This window comes from Cherax quadricarinatus, chromosome 17, assembly GCF_038502225.1.
Source record: "Cherax quadricarinatus isolate ZL_2023a chromosome 17, ASM3850222v1, whole genome shotgun sequence".
NCBI lineage: Eukaryota > Metazoa > Arthropoda > Malacostraca > Decapoda > Parastacidae > Cherax > Cherax quadricarinatus.
In genome coordinates, this window is record NC_091308.1 from 5,747,185 (window position 1) to 5,763,810 (window position 16,626).

Here is a 16,626-nt window from a genome sequence, read left to right on the forward strand (position 1 = left end):
TGTCTTTTCCTCCTGAGTAATGTAGGTCCTGCTTGGCAATTTCTTCCAAAACAGGCCTGTTTTGTCGTAATTAAACACTTGTTCAGGTTTAAATTCTTCACTGTCTATGTAATCCTTGAATTCCTTCACATATTTTTCAGCTGCTTTTTGGTCCGAACTGGCAGCCTCACCATGCCTTATCACACTATGTATGCCACTACGATTCTTAAATCTTTCAAACCAACCTTTGCTGGCCTTAAATTCACTCACATCAACATTAGTTGCAGGCAATTTCTTTACCAAATCGTCATGCAACTGCCTAGCCTTTTCACAAATGATCACTTGAGAGGTGCTATCTCCTGCTATCTGTTTTTCATTTATCCACACCAGTAACAGTCTCTCAACATCTTCTTACACTTGCGGTCACTGTTTCACAATCACAGTTGCACCTTTTGCAACAACAGCTTCTTTGATTGCCGTTTTCCTGGTCACTATAGTAAAGATGGTTGATTGGGGTTTTGTATACAACTTGGCCAGCTCCGACACACGCACTCCACTTTCGTACTTTGCAATTATCTCTTTCTTCATTTCAATAGTCATTAGCACCCTTTTTCTCGAAGGGTTGGCACTAGAAGCTTTCTTGGGGCCCATGGTGACTTATTTTGCAGAAACAAGCACCAAAAACACTGTAATAATATGGAATGTACCGAATGTATCCTTAGATGCGAGCACACTGGCTGGCTTGTAAACACTGGCCCACACGGGGCAGTTCAGGCCACACGTGGACACTTCTCGGATGAATCGCGTATACCGGGTTTGGTAACGGGAAGCGAGGCAAAATTTTTGCGATACAATGCATCGAATACCGGATTTATCGGATACCGATGGCATCGCGAACCGGGGGTCCACTGTACCTTTGAAGAGTTTCGAGAGTTTCACTACTCTTGAAGCCCAGCCATGGGCCAGGGTCGTCTGGTGCTTGCCTGGTCAACTAGGCTGCTGCTACTGGAGGCCTGCTGCTCCACAGCCATCACAGCCTGGCTGATCTGGCACCTGGTGAAGATATTTGTCCAGTTTCCTCTTGAAGGCTTCTACACTTGTTCCAGCTGCTGTGTTTTTGATATCTTCTGGTAAGATGTTGAATAGTCTGAGACCTTGGATGTTGATACAGTGTTCTCTTATTGTCCCCACAACACCCCTGCTCCTCGGCCTGACGTGACGACCTTACATGCATTGAAATTTGGATTCTTCTAACCACGTGATTTTTTCCAGTCATCAACACACCAGTGTGCATATTTCCTGGCAAACTGCAAGCATTCTTTCTTCATACAGAGCATGAGTAGGAGTTTCCTTGCAGCAGAACAGCTTGGTAAGTGGAAGTTCTTTTGCAGGTGGTGATAGATGCACTAAATTGAGAGGTCACTCAAGAGTTCAGGATGTATCTCTCTGAGCTGTAATGCAGTCTACTGTATGACTGCATATTGTTGCTTTTTAACAATTTTTGTAATAATAAAGGGGAGGTCTAGAATATTTTTTATGGTAACATATCTGAGAAAAACTGATTATCTTCCATCAAGGCTGAGAGATTGATCATCTCAGCAAGGAGAAACATTTCATCGGTAAAAATACCTAGTTTGGCATATATGTCTTATTCATCAACTTGTCAGTATAAAAGTATAGCCATACCAATGCTCTTATATGTGTGTGAAGCATGGGTTGTGAATGTTGCAGTGAGGAGGAGGAGGCTGGAGACAGTGGAAATGTTGTGTCTGCGGGCTGTATGGCGTAAATATTATGCAGAGAATTCGTAGTTTGGAGATGAGGTGCGGAGTTACTAAAAGTATTATCCAGAGAGCTGAGGTGGTTTGGTCATTTAGAGAAGATGGAGCAAAATAGGATGAATTGGAGGGTGTATAAATCTGCAGTAGAGGAAAGGCAGGGTAGGGGTTGTCCTAGGAAAGGATGGGGGCAAGGGATAAATGAGGTGTTGTGTGCAAGGGGCTTGGACATCCAACAGGCATGTGTGAGCATGTTAGATAGGAGTGGAGGCAAATGGTTTATAGGACCTGATGAGCTGTTAGTGTGTTAACAGAGTAACATTTTGTGAAAGAATACATCATTGGGAGACTGCTAGTGTTAATATGTAGAGAGAGAGATTTTGGGAGATGTTAAGTGAGTGTCTAGGGAATTTTGAACCAAGTGAGAGAGTAATTGTTGTAGAGAATCTAAATGATTAAGTGGGTCATTTAGAGAGGGTGGAGCAAAATATGATGACTTGGAGAGCATATAAATCTGTAGTGGAGGGAAGGCAGGATAGGCTGTTGGAGTGTGAGCAAGGGATTCAGGGAAAACAGTTAAGACCCAATTTTTGGAGATGGGAAGAACAGTGTCTGCACTCTGAAGGAGGGTTGGGGATATCTGCAGTTTTTGAGCTGTAGTACCAGTGCACCTCTGGCAAGACAATGATAGTGAAAGTATTTCTTCTTTCATGAGGTCCCCCAACCTTAGTGGGAGACAGATGGTGCATTTAAAAAAAATAAAAAATGGGCAATCACCTTTTACAAACTTGATTTATTGAACGAATCCATTGCACCTTTTACAAACTTAGTTTACTTAATAAATCTTTTGTCTGGCAACCCCTTTGCTTAACAACAATTCTTAAAGCTACATAAATGTTTAGCAAACTAAAAAAATATTAATAGGAAATTAAGTGATTTGGGGAAAAAAATGAGGGAAAAAAAAAAAGAGTAGAACCATCTATAATGAGCAGCATGAAGATTCAGGTGTAATAAACAATGTTGATACAGCTACATGATACAAGTTTTCAATGACTAGTGATGGTAAGGTTTATCACCAGTGTAGAGAGCATGTAATGATGATGATACAGCTACATGATACAAGTTTCCATGATACATGGATACAGAATCATCAAATATAATTGAAAAATGCAAATTAGGACTTACAACTTACTTTTTGCCATTAGGCTGCTTAGTTATTATCATTAATGTTGTGGTTTGAAGTTTGTGTGAATTGGACGAATCAATATTAACAGTGACATAATGAGAAAGGTCACGTGATGCAGGTGTCTCTGCAGTCAGAGTAACGGAGCGACCAGCTGCCACATCTAAGAGCTCATATGGTGACACAAAGTATACTAGGCGCATGGCATGACCTGAAAAAAATACTGTGGTTAAAACATGCAGAAGGAGATGCATAAATATTATTATAGTACAAGTTACCCAAACCTATATCTAAACAATCTGAATTTATAGGAGCAAATCTAAATTAGTTTGCAATTCACCCTGAAAATGTTAATTTACTGTTTTATATACAGGAGGGCCCCACATATACAGCACCCACTTTTCAGTGTTCCACATTGTTATTGGCTTTCAAATGAGCCTTTGTTCATTATGTTTGTTCCTTTTACCGCTTTTCCACCATTATCGCCATTTTCATACAACAGTTGCCTAAGGGAAGGACAACCAGTACTGTATTTTAGGTAAGTATTATATGCATGGTGTATTCATTTAACCATTTATGTTTTTTTTTTTATGCTCACAAACTTGCTCTCAGTGTCGAAGTATTAAAAAAAAAAAATCTTATGAAATGATAGAGAATCTTTTCCCGGTGGTAATGATACCAAAAGTACGAAATTTGATGGAAAACTTACATAATTATGCTCTTGAAAAGTTAGTGGTCTCAGCGATATTTACGCATCGGTGATTTTGCCCACTTTGAGTCCTATTTTTGGCCAATTCTATTGTTCCGGTCGACCAAATTCATAGCTATTTCGCTAGAACTCCTTTTGTTCTATCGAATGAGTACAAGAAACTGCCCATTTACTGATTTCAACCACCCAAGAAAAGTTATCAGAAATTGGTAATTTGGTCAATTTGTATGCCCAGCTGGGTTCTTATTTTGTGCCATGCTGGTGCTGGCAGCTATAGGCCTACCCAGCTCAGCCCACACCATGCTTACCCTGTCTCACTCAGGCAACAAGGTCCATTCCATCATTCTCTCTTTGGGCATGGCCCTCCTGGGCCAGGGCACTTACACACAATGACTGTGTACCAGGAACCCAAATAGAGCAACGTTGCCTCCAAAGAGTATCACTGACCCTGCTTGGATGAGCACCAAATCAATTGTAATAAATTTCGTACACAATTCAAGGAAGACCAATTTAAAAATAGGGTCCAGAATTAACAATGCAAACATTCCTAGCACTAAAATAACATTTTCTCTGTTCATTAGTCATGTCTCCAGGCCCCTCTTATATGACGCATGCTTTCCATTTTGAATTTTTATTCACACAAAAAATAAAAGATTTACTGTTATGCAAACTACTGCACTATCATAAAAATGGAATAAATAATATCAGCACATTTGTGAAAGCATATTAGACCCACCAACTGATGTGTATTGGACATGTGACGCGATTTGTTTAATGTCGAACAGCAGCATAAATCGAACATTTCCGCTACTTTGAGCTCAATTTTAAGGTACTTTTAGTCCATAAACCATTCAAAATCATCTCTAGCTCTGTAATATATCTTCCATTCTATCAAATGAGACCAAGAAAACGAGAATACAACCATAAATACCATATAAAAATACACTGCAAAGTCGTCGTTTTAAACAAAAAAACACAGTTGGAGTTTTTTCTCGTTATGCACTGCGTGCTGCAGAATTTTTTTATACTGTGCACACTGACCACTCAGACCCATTCTCTCATATGTAGGCCTATCAGCTTTCTCTCACACGATTAGAAGTCACTAGAATTTTGGCGCACTGTTACGGGACCGACACTGGCTTGCAAACTGTAATATTACAGGACCGACAGTGAAAGGGTTAAGTACTTCATATATGATAGTGTCAACACATTATCAGGTGTTTCAGATAATTAAAAACGACTATTTTTCCACCTGGCAGTAATTTTCGCTTTAGTTTGGGGGTCGTGAACCTTCAAGCTGTACGAATGGGCCCTCCTGTAGTTAACCCGTAAACGGTCCAAGCAGATCTACGTTCACATGTGTAGTGCTACAAAAGTAGATCTACGTTTTTTTACATATTTTCAAATAGTATAAAAAAAAAAAAAAAAAAAAAAAGTAGATCAAAGTTTTTTTACACACTTTCAAATGTTGAAAAAGCATATATATACGTTTGGACCATTTACAGGTTAAATACTATACATTTATCATCCAAATATTTAATGTAGTGTAATATTTCTATCCAGGCGCTGGCGGCAGCAGTGGCAGCTGCTTCCAAGCTCCATACTTTACCCCGGCATCCAGAGCCAACCAATGCTTCTATGATGACCTAGTTGCAAGCAAAACTGCACTAACCAACGTAGCACCTAGAATGACCCAGATTACCAACAGTGAAACCTACAAAGTGAGTACATCAATGATCAAAGGAAGACTGCCTCTCAAACCCAAAGCACCACCCCACTGCCAGACGAACATGTACCCCAAGCTTTGTATAAATATAGCTTCTCCTCAACTACAACAACTTCTACTACTCCTGTATTACTATGAAGCATAATCTTGGAAGAAGCGGCACCAAGACCAACAGGAAAACACCAAAAATTCAACTAATCAACTGGTCTACCCAGGACACCGACTCCCCTACCAGCCCTCTCACCACCGCCCAGGGCGATGCAACAACAATAAAACCAAAAATGGCTGCCTCCCCCTCAACTTCTTCCTTCTTCTCCGGATTCAGCCTACCAGGTAGTCTCTCAGGTATGACCAATGATCCAGATACCTTTAAGTCATACATCTCAACCCTAATTACTGAAAATATGAATCTTCATGAAACGCTAACTAAACAAGACATGAGGATGACACGCCTCAAGAACGAAATCCCCAGTCTTGAACAAAATTTATCACCATCTGAAATGATTAACTTTGCCAAGACCCTCCAAACAGTTATAGATACCCACACATAAAAAATAACATCTCTTAATACAAAGGTTGAGGAAGAAGTAAAAGACTGGAAGAGCAACTTGGATAACCATTTCAGTGACTACTTTGCACTCCAAGAGGATAAAACTGAGCAAGAAAAATTATCAGGCACAGTAATAGTTAGCAGTCTTCATTTTCCCAGTGATATGAACCAAGCAAACAGTAAAGAAATTACTTTCCAGATCATAAAGGACCAAACAAGTGTTACTGTACCAGTGACAGAAATAAAGGCAGCCAGGTTACTAGGATTCCATGGTAGAAAAAGTGTTATACTTAGATTCCACACACATGACAGGAAAAAAGGCTTAATTAGTGCAACTATTAAAGCAAAGAAAGAGGTATACATAAACGAGTGTCTGACCAAAAAATGGCAGAACCTCCTGTATGGTCAGAAAACTTAAGCGGGAGAATAATGACAAAATTCATCAATGCTTCACACGGGATGAGAAAATTCTAGTGAAGAAAACAAATGTAGGCCAACTGTATGCTATCACAAATGAGAATGAACTATCACGATTCCCTCGGGATACTAATCTTACAGAGACTGATTAAACAATGTCCAAACCAAGAGCCTACATTGTAGTGTATGTTTTGCTCCATTATTGTACAAATTTCACGGTACAATCTCTTAACCCTCTGACTGTCGCAACCTCAAATCCTGAAGTGTCTCCTGGTGTCGCAAAAATTTTGGAAAAAAAAAAAAAAAAAATCTTATGAAATGATAGAGAATCTTTTCCGGTGGTAACAACACCAAAAGTATGAAATTTGATCGAAAACTTACGGAATTACACTCCCGCGAAGTTAGCGATCTTGGCGATATATACGCATCTGCGATTTCACCGAATTTGAGCCCTATTTTCGGCCAATTCCATTGTTCCAGTCAACCAAACTCATAGCTATTTCTTTAGAACTCCATTTTTTCTATCAACTGAGTACAAGAAACCGTCCATTTACCAATTTCAACTACCCAATAAAGTGGTCAGAACCTGGCAATTTGGCCAATTTTGCACAAATTAAAAAAAGATGCCAATTTCAAAACAGGGTCCAGAATAAACAATGCAGACATTCTTGGCACTAAAATAACATATCCTCTGTTCATTAGTCATGTCTCCAGGCCCCTCTTATATTACTCTTGCTTTCTATTTTTATTTTTTATTCACATACAAAAAATAGAAGATTTACTGTTATGCAGACTACTGCATTATTGTAAAAATGGTATAAATAATATCAGTGCACTGGTGAAATAACATTAGACTCCCCAGTTGACGTGTATTGGACGTGTGATGTGATTTGCTTACTCATGAACATTGGTTAAAATCGAACATATCCGCTACTTTGAACTCAATTTTAAGGTCGTTTTCATCATGAAACTAATCAAAATCATCTCATCTCTATTTCTGTAATATGTTTTCCATTCTGTCAAATGAGACCAAGAAAATGAGAATATAACCATAAACACTATACGAAAATACACCTCAAATCGGCGTTTTAATCCAAAAACACGGTCGGAGTTTTTTTTTTCTCATTATGCACTGCATGCTGCAGGATTTTTTTTATACAGTGCACACTGACCACACAGATCCATTCTCTCACATGTGGGCCTACCAGCTTTCTCCTGCTTGATTTGAAGCCTCTAGAACTATGGAGTATATATACGTCCAAAACACTGGCTCATAAGACGTATATATACAGTGGAACCTCAGAAATCGAACTTAATCCATTCCAGGAGCTAGTTCTAAATTCAAAAAGTCTTGAAATTCGAAGCAATATTTCCCATAAGAAATAATGGAAATACAATTAATCCGTTCCAGAAACCCAAAAATATTCACACAAAAAATACATTTTATAGAGATTAATTACAATTTTACATACAACAAATACTATAGTTTTTAATTATGTATAGTAATACATATAAAATAACATTTTTACTTACCTTTATTGAAGATTGGTGATGGCATCTAGAAGATAGGGAGGAGGAGAGAGGGAGTTGGGGTTACTGTTTGGAAGGAGAATCCTCCTCCATGAGGACTTCAGGTAAAGCCCTCTCTGGGGTTACTTCCTTTCTCTGTCTTTTAATGCCACTAGAACCAGCTTGAGAGCCACTGGACCCCTGTCTCACAAAATAACTGTCCACAGTCCTCTGTTTCTGGCGCCTCTTTAACATTTCCCTAAAATGGGACATGGTTCTGTCACTGAACTTGTTGCAAAGATGGCTTGTTTCAGCTTGCTCAGGGTGGTACTTCTGCACAAACATTTGGACATCATTCCGCTTGGCACAAATCTCCTTAATCTTTGAAGAAGGCACCTCATCCACTCCCTCTTCCTCCTCCTCTGAAGCAAGTTCCTCAGCTGTGGTCTGATACTGCTCCAGATGAAGCTCTTGCAGCTCTTCAGTGGTTAGCTCTTCCCTGTGGTCCTCCACCAACTCTTCCACATCCTCACCACTCACCTCCAACCCTAGGGTGTTCCCCAATGCCACAATAGAGTCCACAACAGGCAGAGGGTGAGCTGGGTCAGGGTCAGGGTCAGCCTCAAACCCTTCAAAATACCTCTTTTGGACACAATCTGGCCACAATTGTCTCCAAGCAGAGTTCAAAGTCCTGGAAGTCACTCCCTCCCAAGCCTTACCTATAAGGCTTATGGAGCTGTAGATGTTGAAGTCACTTCAAAGCATTTTCTTCCAAAACAAGCCTGTTTCATCACAATTAAACACTTGTTCAGGTTTCAATTCTTCACTGTCTATGTACCCCTTAAACTCCTGTACAAACTTCTCAGCCATCCATTTGTCTGAACTGGCTGCCTCACCATGTCTTACAACATTGTGTATGCCATTACGCTTCTTAAATCTGTCAAAACAGCCTCTGCTGGCCTTAAATTCACTATCAGCACTGGTTCCAGGAGTTTTCTGTACCAGATCAGCATGCAACTTCCTTGCTTTTTCGCAAATAATTGTCTCTGAAACATTATCACCTGCAATCTCTTTATCCTTGATCCACACCAGCAAAAACTTCTCAACCTCTTCAACTATTTGTGGTCTTTTTTTGGTTAGCATATTAACACCTTTCGCAACATCAGCTTCCTTGATTTGTTCTTTCTTTGACAGGATAGAACCGATGGTCGACTTGTTTTTCCCATACATCCTGGCAAGCTCAACAAGTCTCACACCACTCTCATACTTCTGTATTATTTCCTTCTTCACATCTATGGTGTTTCTCACTTTCTTTACCACAGGGGTACCACTAGCAAGTTTCTTTGGGCCCATGGCAGCATATTTCACAGTCTCACAAGCACTAAACACAACGAAATAATCGTAAAATGCATGAATGAGAGCGCAGGTTAGTGTTCACTCAAGCATAAACAAAGCTAGACTGCTCACGGCGCCTGCGTGAGGACGTGGACAGAGCGGGCCGGCAGACAGGTCCCGTACCCTGCGGTCTGAAAATAGGGGCGCGTTCGATAATAGGGACACAGTTTGTCCGAAAAAATAGTCCTATTTTCGAAACGATCGATATGTGATACATTCGATTTTTGATGTTCCACTGTACAGCCGAAACAGTCAAAGGGTTAATAATCAAAATCAACTACCTCAGTATATGTGATATTCTAGTGAGAATTAGCCACCTTATGTTACGTTTTCTCTTAACCCCTTCAGGGTCCAAGGCCCAAATCTGAAGTGGTGCCCCAGTGTCTCAAGAATTTAAAAAAAAAAAAATGTTATTTTTTCTTATGAAATGGTAGAGAATCTTTTTTTGAAGGTAATAAAACAAAAAGTACGAAATTTGATGGAAAATTGACTTAATTATGCTCTCGCAAATTTTGATGCATCAGCGATATTTATGACTCGGCGATTTTGCCGACTTTGACTCCCATTTTAGGCCAATTACATTATTCCAGTCAACCAAATTCTTAGCTATTTCACTAGTATTACTTCTATTCTATCGATTGAGCACAAGAAATCGCCAAGTCAACTGTTTCAACTACAAATTAAAGTGATCGGAAATTGTTAATTTGGCCAATTTAACACAAAGTTCAAAATATTCCAATTTCAAAATAGGGTCCAGAATAAACAATGTAGGTATTCCTGGAACTAAACTAACATTTCCTCTGTTCATTAGTTACATTTTGAGGCTTTACAAATAAATTCCATTTTGATTTTTTATTCACATAATGAATTTTTATTCACACCAAAAAATAGAAGATTTACTGTTATGCAATACTGTAATAATTGTATAAATATCATCACCATATTTGTGAATGCATATTAGACCCACCAGCTGGCGTGTATTAGACGTGTGAGGTCGTTTGTTTACTCTTGAATATCGGCAAAAATTTAACATTTCTGCTACTTTGAGCTCAGTTTCAAGCAATTTCCAGTGCTAAAACCAATCAAAATCATCTCTATTTCTGTAATATGTCTTCCATTCTATCAAATGAGACCAAGAAATCGCAAACAGAACTATAAAAACATACGAAAAAACACTGCAAAGTCGCTGTTTTAATCGAAAAATCATGATTTCAGTTTTTTCTCTCATTATACACAGCGTGCTGCAGGATCTGTTTTATGTGGTGCACACATACCACATAGATGTATTCTCTCATATCTAGGCCCAAATGTACCACTCACAGTTTATCAGAGTTAGCTGAGCTCATGACGTAGATCTACGGTTTGGACCCTGAACGTAAAGCCGTAGATCTACGGGACGGACCCTCAAAGGGTTAAATTACTATTCCTCGCTTAAATTTTGTCTAATAAATACTATCTGTCCAATTTGCAACCCCATTTTTTAAATACTATTAATTACTATTCCTTACTAAAAATTTTGTTGAAGATAGGGAAGCTGTGATTTCGTGTATAGGGCAAGGAGGAACAACATCTTGTAGGAGTGAGGAAGAGCCAGTTGTGAGTGTGGGGGAAGTTCGTGAGGCAGTAGGTAAAATGAAAGGGGGTAAGGCAGCCGGGATTGATGGGATAAAGACAGAAATGTTAAAAGCAGGTGGGGATATAGTTTTGGAGTGGTTGGTGCAATTATTTAATAAATGTATGGAAGAGGGTAAGGTACCTAGGGATTGGCAGAGAGCATGCATAGTTCCTTTGTATAAAGGCAAAGGGGATAAAAGAGAGTGCAAAAATTATAGGGGGATAAGTCTGATATGTTGTGTATCTTTATACGTATATGCTTCTAAACTGTTGTATTCTGAGCACCTCTGCAAAAGCAGTGATAATGTGTGAGTGTGGTGAAAGTGTTGAATGATGATGAAAGTATTTTCGTTTTGGGGATTTTCTTTCTTTTTTGGGTCACCCTGCCTCGGTGGGAGACGACCAACTTGTTGAGAAAAAAAAAAAAAAAAAAAAAAAAAGAAGTCTGTTGTGCATACCGGGCAAAGTCTATGGTAGAGTTATTATTGAAAGAATTAAGAGTAAGACGGAGAATAGGATAGCAGATGAACAAGGAGGCTTTAGGAAAGGTAGGGGGTGTGTGGACCAGGTGTTTACAGTGAAACATATAAGTGAACAGTATTTAGATAAGGCTAAAGAGGTCTTTGTGGCATTTATGGATTTGGAAAAGGCATATGACAGGGTGGATAGGGGGGCAATGTGGCAGATGTTGCAGGTGTATGGTGTAGGAGGTAGGTTACTGAAAGCAGTGAAGAGTTTTTACGAGGATAGTGAGGCTCAAGTTAGAGTATGTAGGAAAGAGGGAAATTATTTCCCAGTAAAAGTAGGCCTTAGACAAGGATGTGTGATGTCACCGTGGTTGTTTAATATATTTATAGATGGGGTTGTAAGAGAAGTAAATGCGAGGGTCTTGGCAAGAGGCGTGGAGTTAAAAGATAAAGAATCACACATAAAGTGGGAGTTGTCACAGTTGCTCTTTGCTGATGACACTGTGCTCTTGGGAGATTCTGAAGAGAAGTTGCAGAGATTGGTGGATGAATTTGGTAGGGTGTGCAAAAGAAGAAAATTGAAAGTGAATACAGGAAAGAGTAAGGTCATGAGGATAACAAAAAGATTAGGTGATGAAAGATTGGATATCAGATTGGAGGGAGAGAGTATGGAGGAGGTGAATGTGTTCAGATATTTGGGATTGGACATGTCAGCGGATGGGTCTATGAAAGATGAGGTAAATCATAGAATTGATGAGGGGAAAAGGGTGAGTGGTGCACTTAGGAGTCTGTGGAGACAAAGAACTTTGTCCTTGGAGGCAAAGAGGGGAATGTATGAGAGTATAGTTTTACCAACGCTCTTATATGGGTGTGAAGCATGGGTGATGAATGTTGCAGCGAGGAGAAGGCTGGAGGCAGTGGAGATGTCATGTCTGAGAGCAATGTGTGGTGTGAATATAATGCAGAGAATTCGTAGTTTGGAAGTTAGGAGGAGGTGCGGGATTACCAAAACTGTTGTCCAGAGGGCTGAGGAAGGGTTGTTGAGGTGGTTCGGACATGTGGAGAGAATGAAGCGAAACAGAATAACTTCAAGAGTGTATCAGTCTGTAGTGGAAGGAAGGCGGGGTAGGGGTCGGCCTAGGAAAGGTTGGAGGGAGGGGGTAAAGGTGGTTTTGTGTGCGAGGGGCTTGGACTTCCAGCAGGCATGCGTGAGCGTGTTTGATAGGAGTGAATGGAGACAAATGGTTTTTATACTTGACGTGCTGTTGGAGTGTGAGCAAAGTAACATTTATGAAGGGGTTCAGGGAAACCGGCAGGCCGGACTTGAGTCCTGGAGATGGGAAGTACAGTGCCTGCACTCTGAAGGAGGGGTGTTAATGTTGCAGTTTAAAAACTGTAGTGTAAAGCACCCTTCTGGCAAGACAGTGATGGAGTGAATGATGGTGAAAGTTTTTCTTTTTCGGGCCACCCTGCCTTGGTGGGAATCGGCCAGTGTGATAATAAAAAAATAAATATATAAATATATATATATATATATATATGTATATATATTTATATATATATATATATATATATATATATATATATATAGTAGGTTGGTAGACAGCAACCACCCAGGGAAGTACTACCGTCCTGCCAGATGACTGTGAAACAAAAACCTGTAATTGTTTTGCATGATGGTAGGATTGCTGGTTTCTTTTTCTGTCTCATAAACACGCTAAGATAACAGGGATATCTTGCTACTCCTACTAACACTTTGGTCACACTTCACAGACACGCACATGCATATATATATATACATACATCTAGGTTTTTCTCCTTTTTCTAAATAGCTCTTGTTCTTTTTTATTTCTTCTATTGTCCATGGGGAAGTGGAAAAGAATCTTTCCTCCGTAAGCCATGCGTGTCGTATGAGGCGACTAAAATGCCGGGAGCAATGGGCTAGTAACCCCTTCTCCTGTATACAATTACTAAAAAAGAGAAGAAGAAAAACTTTATAAAACTGGGTTGCTTAAATGTGCGTGGATGTAGTGCGGATGACAAGAAACAGATGATTGCTGATGTTATGAATGAAAAGAAGTTGGATGTCCTGGCCCTAAGCGAAACAAAGCTGAAGGGGGTAGGAGAGTTTCAGTGGGGGGAAATAAATGGGATTAAATCTGGAGTATCTGAGAGAGTTAGAGCAAAGGAAGGGGTAGCAGTAATGTTAAATGATCAGTTATGGAAGGAGAAAAGAGAATATGAATGTGTAAATTCAAGAATTATGTGGATTAAAGTAAAGGTTGGATGCGAGAAGTGGGTCATAATAAGCGTGTATGCACCTGGAGAAGAGAGGAATGCAGAGGAGAGAGAGAGATTTTGGGAGATGTTAAGTGAATGTATAGGAGCCTTTGAACCAAGTGAGAGAGTAATTGTGGTAGGGGACTTGAATGCTAAAGTAGGAGAAACTTTTAGAGAGGGTGTGGTAGGTAAGTTTGGGGTGCCAGGTGTAAATGATAATGGGAGCCCTTTGATTGAACTTTGTATAGAAAGGGGTTTAGTTATAGGTAATACATATTTTAAGAAAAAGAGGATAAATAAGTATACACGATATGATGTAGGGCGAAATGACAGTAGTTTGTTGGATTATGTATTGGTAGATAAAAGACTGTTGAGTAGACTTCAGGATGTACATGTTTATAGAGGGGCCACAGATATATCAGATCACTTTCTAGTTGTAGCTACACTGAGAGTAAAAGGTAGATGGGATACAAGGAGAATAGAAGCATCAGGGAAGAGAGAGGTGAAGGTTTATAAACTAAAAGAGGAGGCAGTTAGGGTAAGATATAAACAGCTATTGGAGGATAGATGGGCTAATGAGAGCATAGGCAATGGGGTCGAAGAGGTATGGGGTAGGTTTAAAAATGTAGTGTTAGAGTGTTCAGCAGAAGTTTGTGGTTACAGGAAAGTGGGTGCAGGAGGGAAGAGGAGCGATTGGTGGAATGATGATGTAAAGAGAGTAGTAAGGGAGAAAAAGTTAGCATATGAGAAGTTTTTACAAAGTAGAAGTGATGCAAGGAGGGAAGAGTATATGGAGAAAAAGAGAGAGGTTAAGAGAGTGGTGAAGCAATGTAAAAAGAGAGCAAATGAGAGAGTGGGTGAGATGTTATCAACAAATTTTGTTGAAAATAAGAAAAAGTTTTGGAGTGAGATTAACAAGTTAAGAAAGCCTAGAGAACAAATGGATTTGTCAGTTAAAAATAGGAGAGGAGAGTTATTAAATGGAGAGTTAGAGGTATTGGGAAGATGGAAGGAATATTTTGAGGAATTGTTAAATGTTGATGAAGATAGGGAAGCTGTGATTTCGTGTATAGGGCAAGGAGGAATAACATCTTGTAGGAGTGAGGAAGAGCCAGTTGTGAGTGTGGGGGAAGTTCGTGAGGCAGTAGGTAAAATGAAAGGGGGTAAGGCAGCCGGGATTGATGGGATAAAGATAGAAATGTTAAAAGCAGGTGGGGATATAGTTTTGGAGTGGTTGGTGCAATTGTTTAATAAATGTATGGAAGAGGGTAAGGTACCTAGGGATTGGCAGAGAGCATGCATAGTTCCTTTGTATAAAGGCAAAGGGGATAAAAGAGAGTGCAAAAATTATAGGGGGATAAGTCTGTTGAGTGTACCTGGTAAAGTGTATGGTAGAGTTATAATTGAAAGAATTAAGAGTAAGACGGAGAATAGGATAGCAGATGAACAAGGAGGCTTTAGGAAAGGTAGGGGGTGTGTGGACCAGGTGTTTACAGTGAAACATATAAGTGAACAGTATTTAGATAAGGCTAAAGAGGTCTTTGTGGCATTTATGGATTTGGAAAAGGCGTATGACAGGGTGGATAGGGGGGCAATGTGGCAGATGTTGCAAGTGTATGGTGTAGGAGGTAGGTTACTGAAAGCAGTGAAGAGTTTTTACGAGGATAGTGAGGCTCAAGTTAGAGTATGTAGGAAAGAGGGAAATTTTTTCCCAGTAAAAGTAGGCCTTAGACAAGGATGTGTGATGTCACCGTGGTTGTTTAATATATTTATAGATGGGGTTGTAAGAGAAGTAAATGCGAGGGTCTTGGCAAGAGGCGTGGAGTTAAAAGATAAAGAATCACACACAAAGTGGGAGTTGTCACAGCTGCTCTTTGCTGATGACACTGTGCTCTTGGGAGATTCTGAAGAGAAGTTGCAGAGATTGGTGGATGAATTTGGTAGGGTGTGCAAAAGAAGAAAATTAAAGGTGAATACAGGAAAGAGTAAGGTTATGAGGATAACAAAAAGATTAGGTGATGAAAGATTGAATATCAGATTGGAGGGAGAGAGTATGGAGGAGGTGAACGTATTCAGATATTTGGGAGTGGACGTGTCAGCGGATGGGTCTATGAAAGATGAGGTGAATCATAGAATTGATGAGGGAAAAAGAGTGAGTGGTGCACTTAGGAGTCTGTGGAGACAAAGAACTTTGTCCTTGGAGGCAAAGAGGGGAATGTATGAGAGTATAGTTTTACCAACGCTCTTATATGGGTGTGAAGCGTGGGTGATGAATGTTGCAGCGAGGAGAAGGCTGGAGGCAGTGGAGATGTCATGTCTGAGGGCAATGTGTGGTGTGAATATAATGCAGAGAATTCGTAGTTTGGAAGTTAGGAGGAGGTGCGGGATTACCAAAACTGTTGTCCAGAGGGCTGAGGAAGGGTTGTTGAGGTGGTTCGGACATGTAGAGAGAATGGAGCGAAACAGAATGACTTCAAGAGTGTATCAGTCTGTAGTGGAAGGAAGGCGGGGTAGGGGTCGGCCTAGGAAGGGTTGGAGGGAGGGGGTAAAGGAGGTTTTGTGTGCGAGGGGCTTGGACTTCCAGCAGGCATGCTTGAGCGTGTTTGATAGGAGTGAATGGAGACAAATGGTTTTTAATACTTGACGTGCTGTTGGAGTGTGAGCAAAGTAACATTTATGAAGGGATTCAGGGAAACCGGCAGGCCGGACTTGAGTCCTGGAGATGGGAAGTACAGTGCCTGCACTCTGAAGGAGGGGTGTTAATGTTGCAGTTTAAAAACTGTAGTGTAAAGCACCCTTCTGGCAAGACAGTGATGGAGTGAATGATGGTGAAAGTTTTTCTTTTTCGGGCCACCCTGCCTTGGTGGGAATCGGCCGGTGTGATAATAAAAAAAAAAAAAAATATATATATATATATATATATATATATATATATATATATATATATATATAAATAAATATATATAAACAAATATATATAAATAAATATATATAAATAAATATATATAAATAAATATAA

At 39.8% G+C, this 16,626-nt stretch overlaps 1 protein-coding gene across 2 annotated transcripts in view; it reads right to left on the reverse strand.

The window, feature by feature from the left end:
- LOC128686398 (Mediator complex subunit 1) overlaps positions 1-16,626 on the reverse strand; it is an 84,783-nt gene that overhangs the window by 23,108 nt on the left and 45,049 nt on the right. For both annotated transcript variants that reach the window (XM_053773303.2, XM_053773304.2), the window contains one exon: positions 2,950-3,151. In XM_053773303.2, the coding sequence (XP_053629278.2) occupies positions 2,950-3,151 (202 nt within the window). The remainder of the gene's footprint in view (positions 1-2,949; positions 3,152-16,626) is intronic.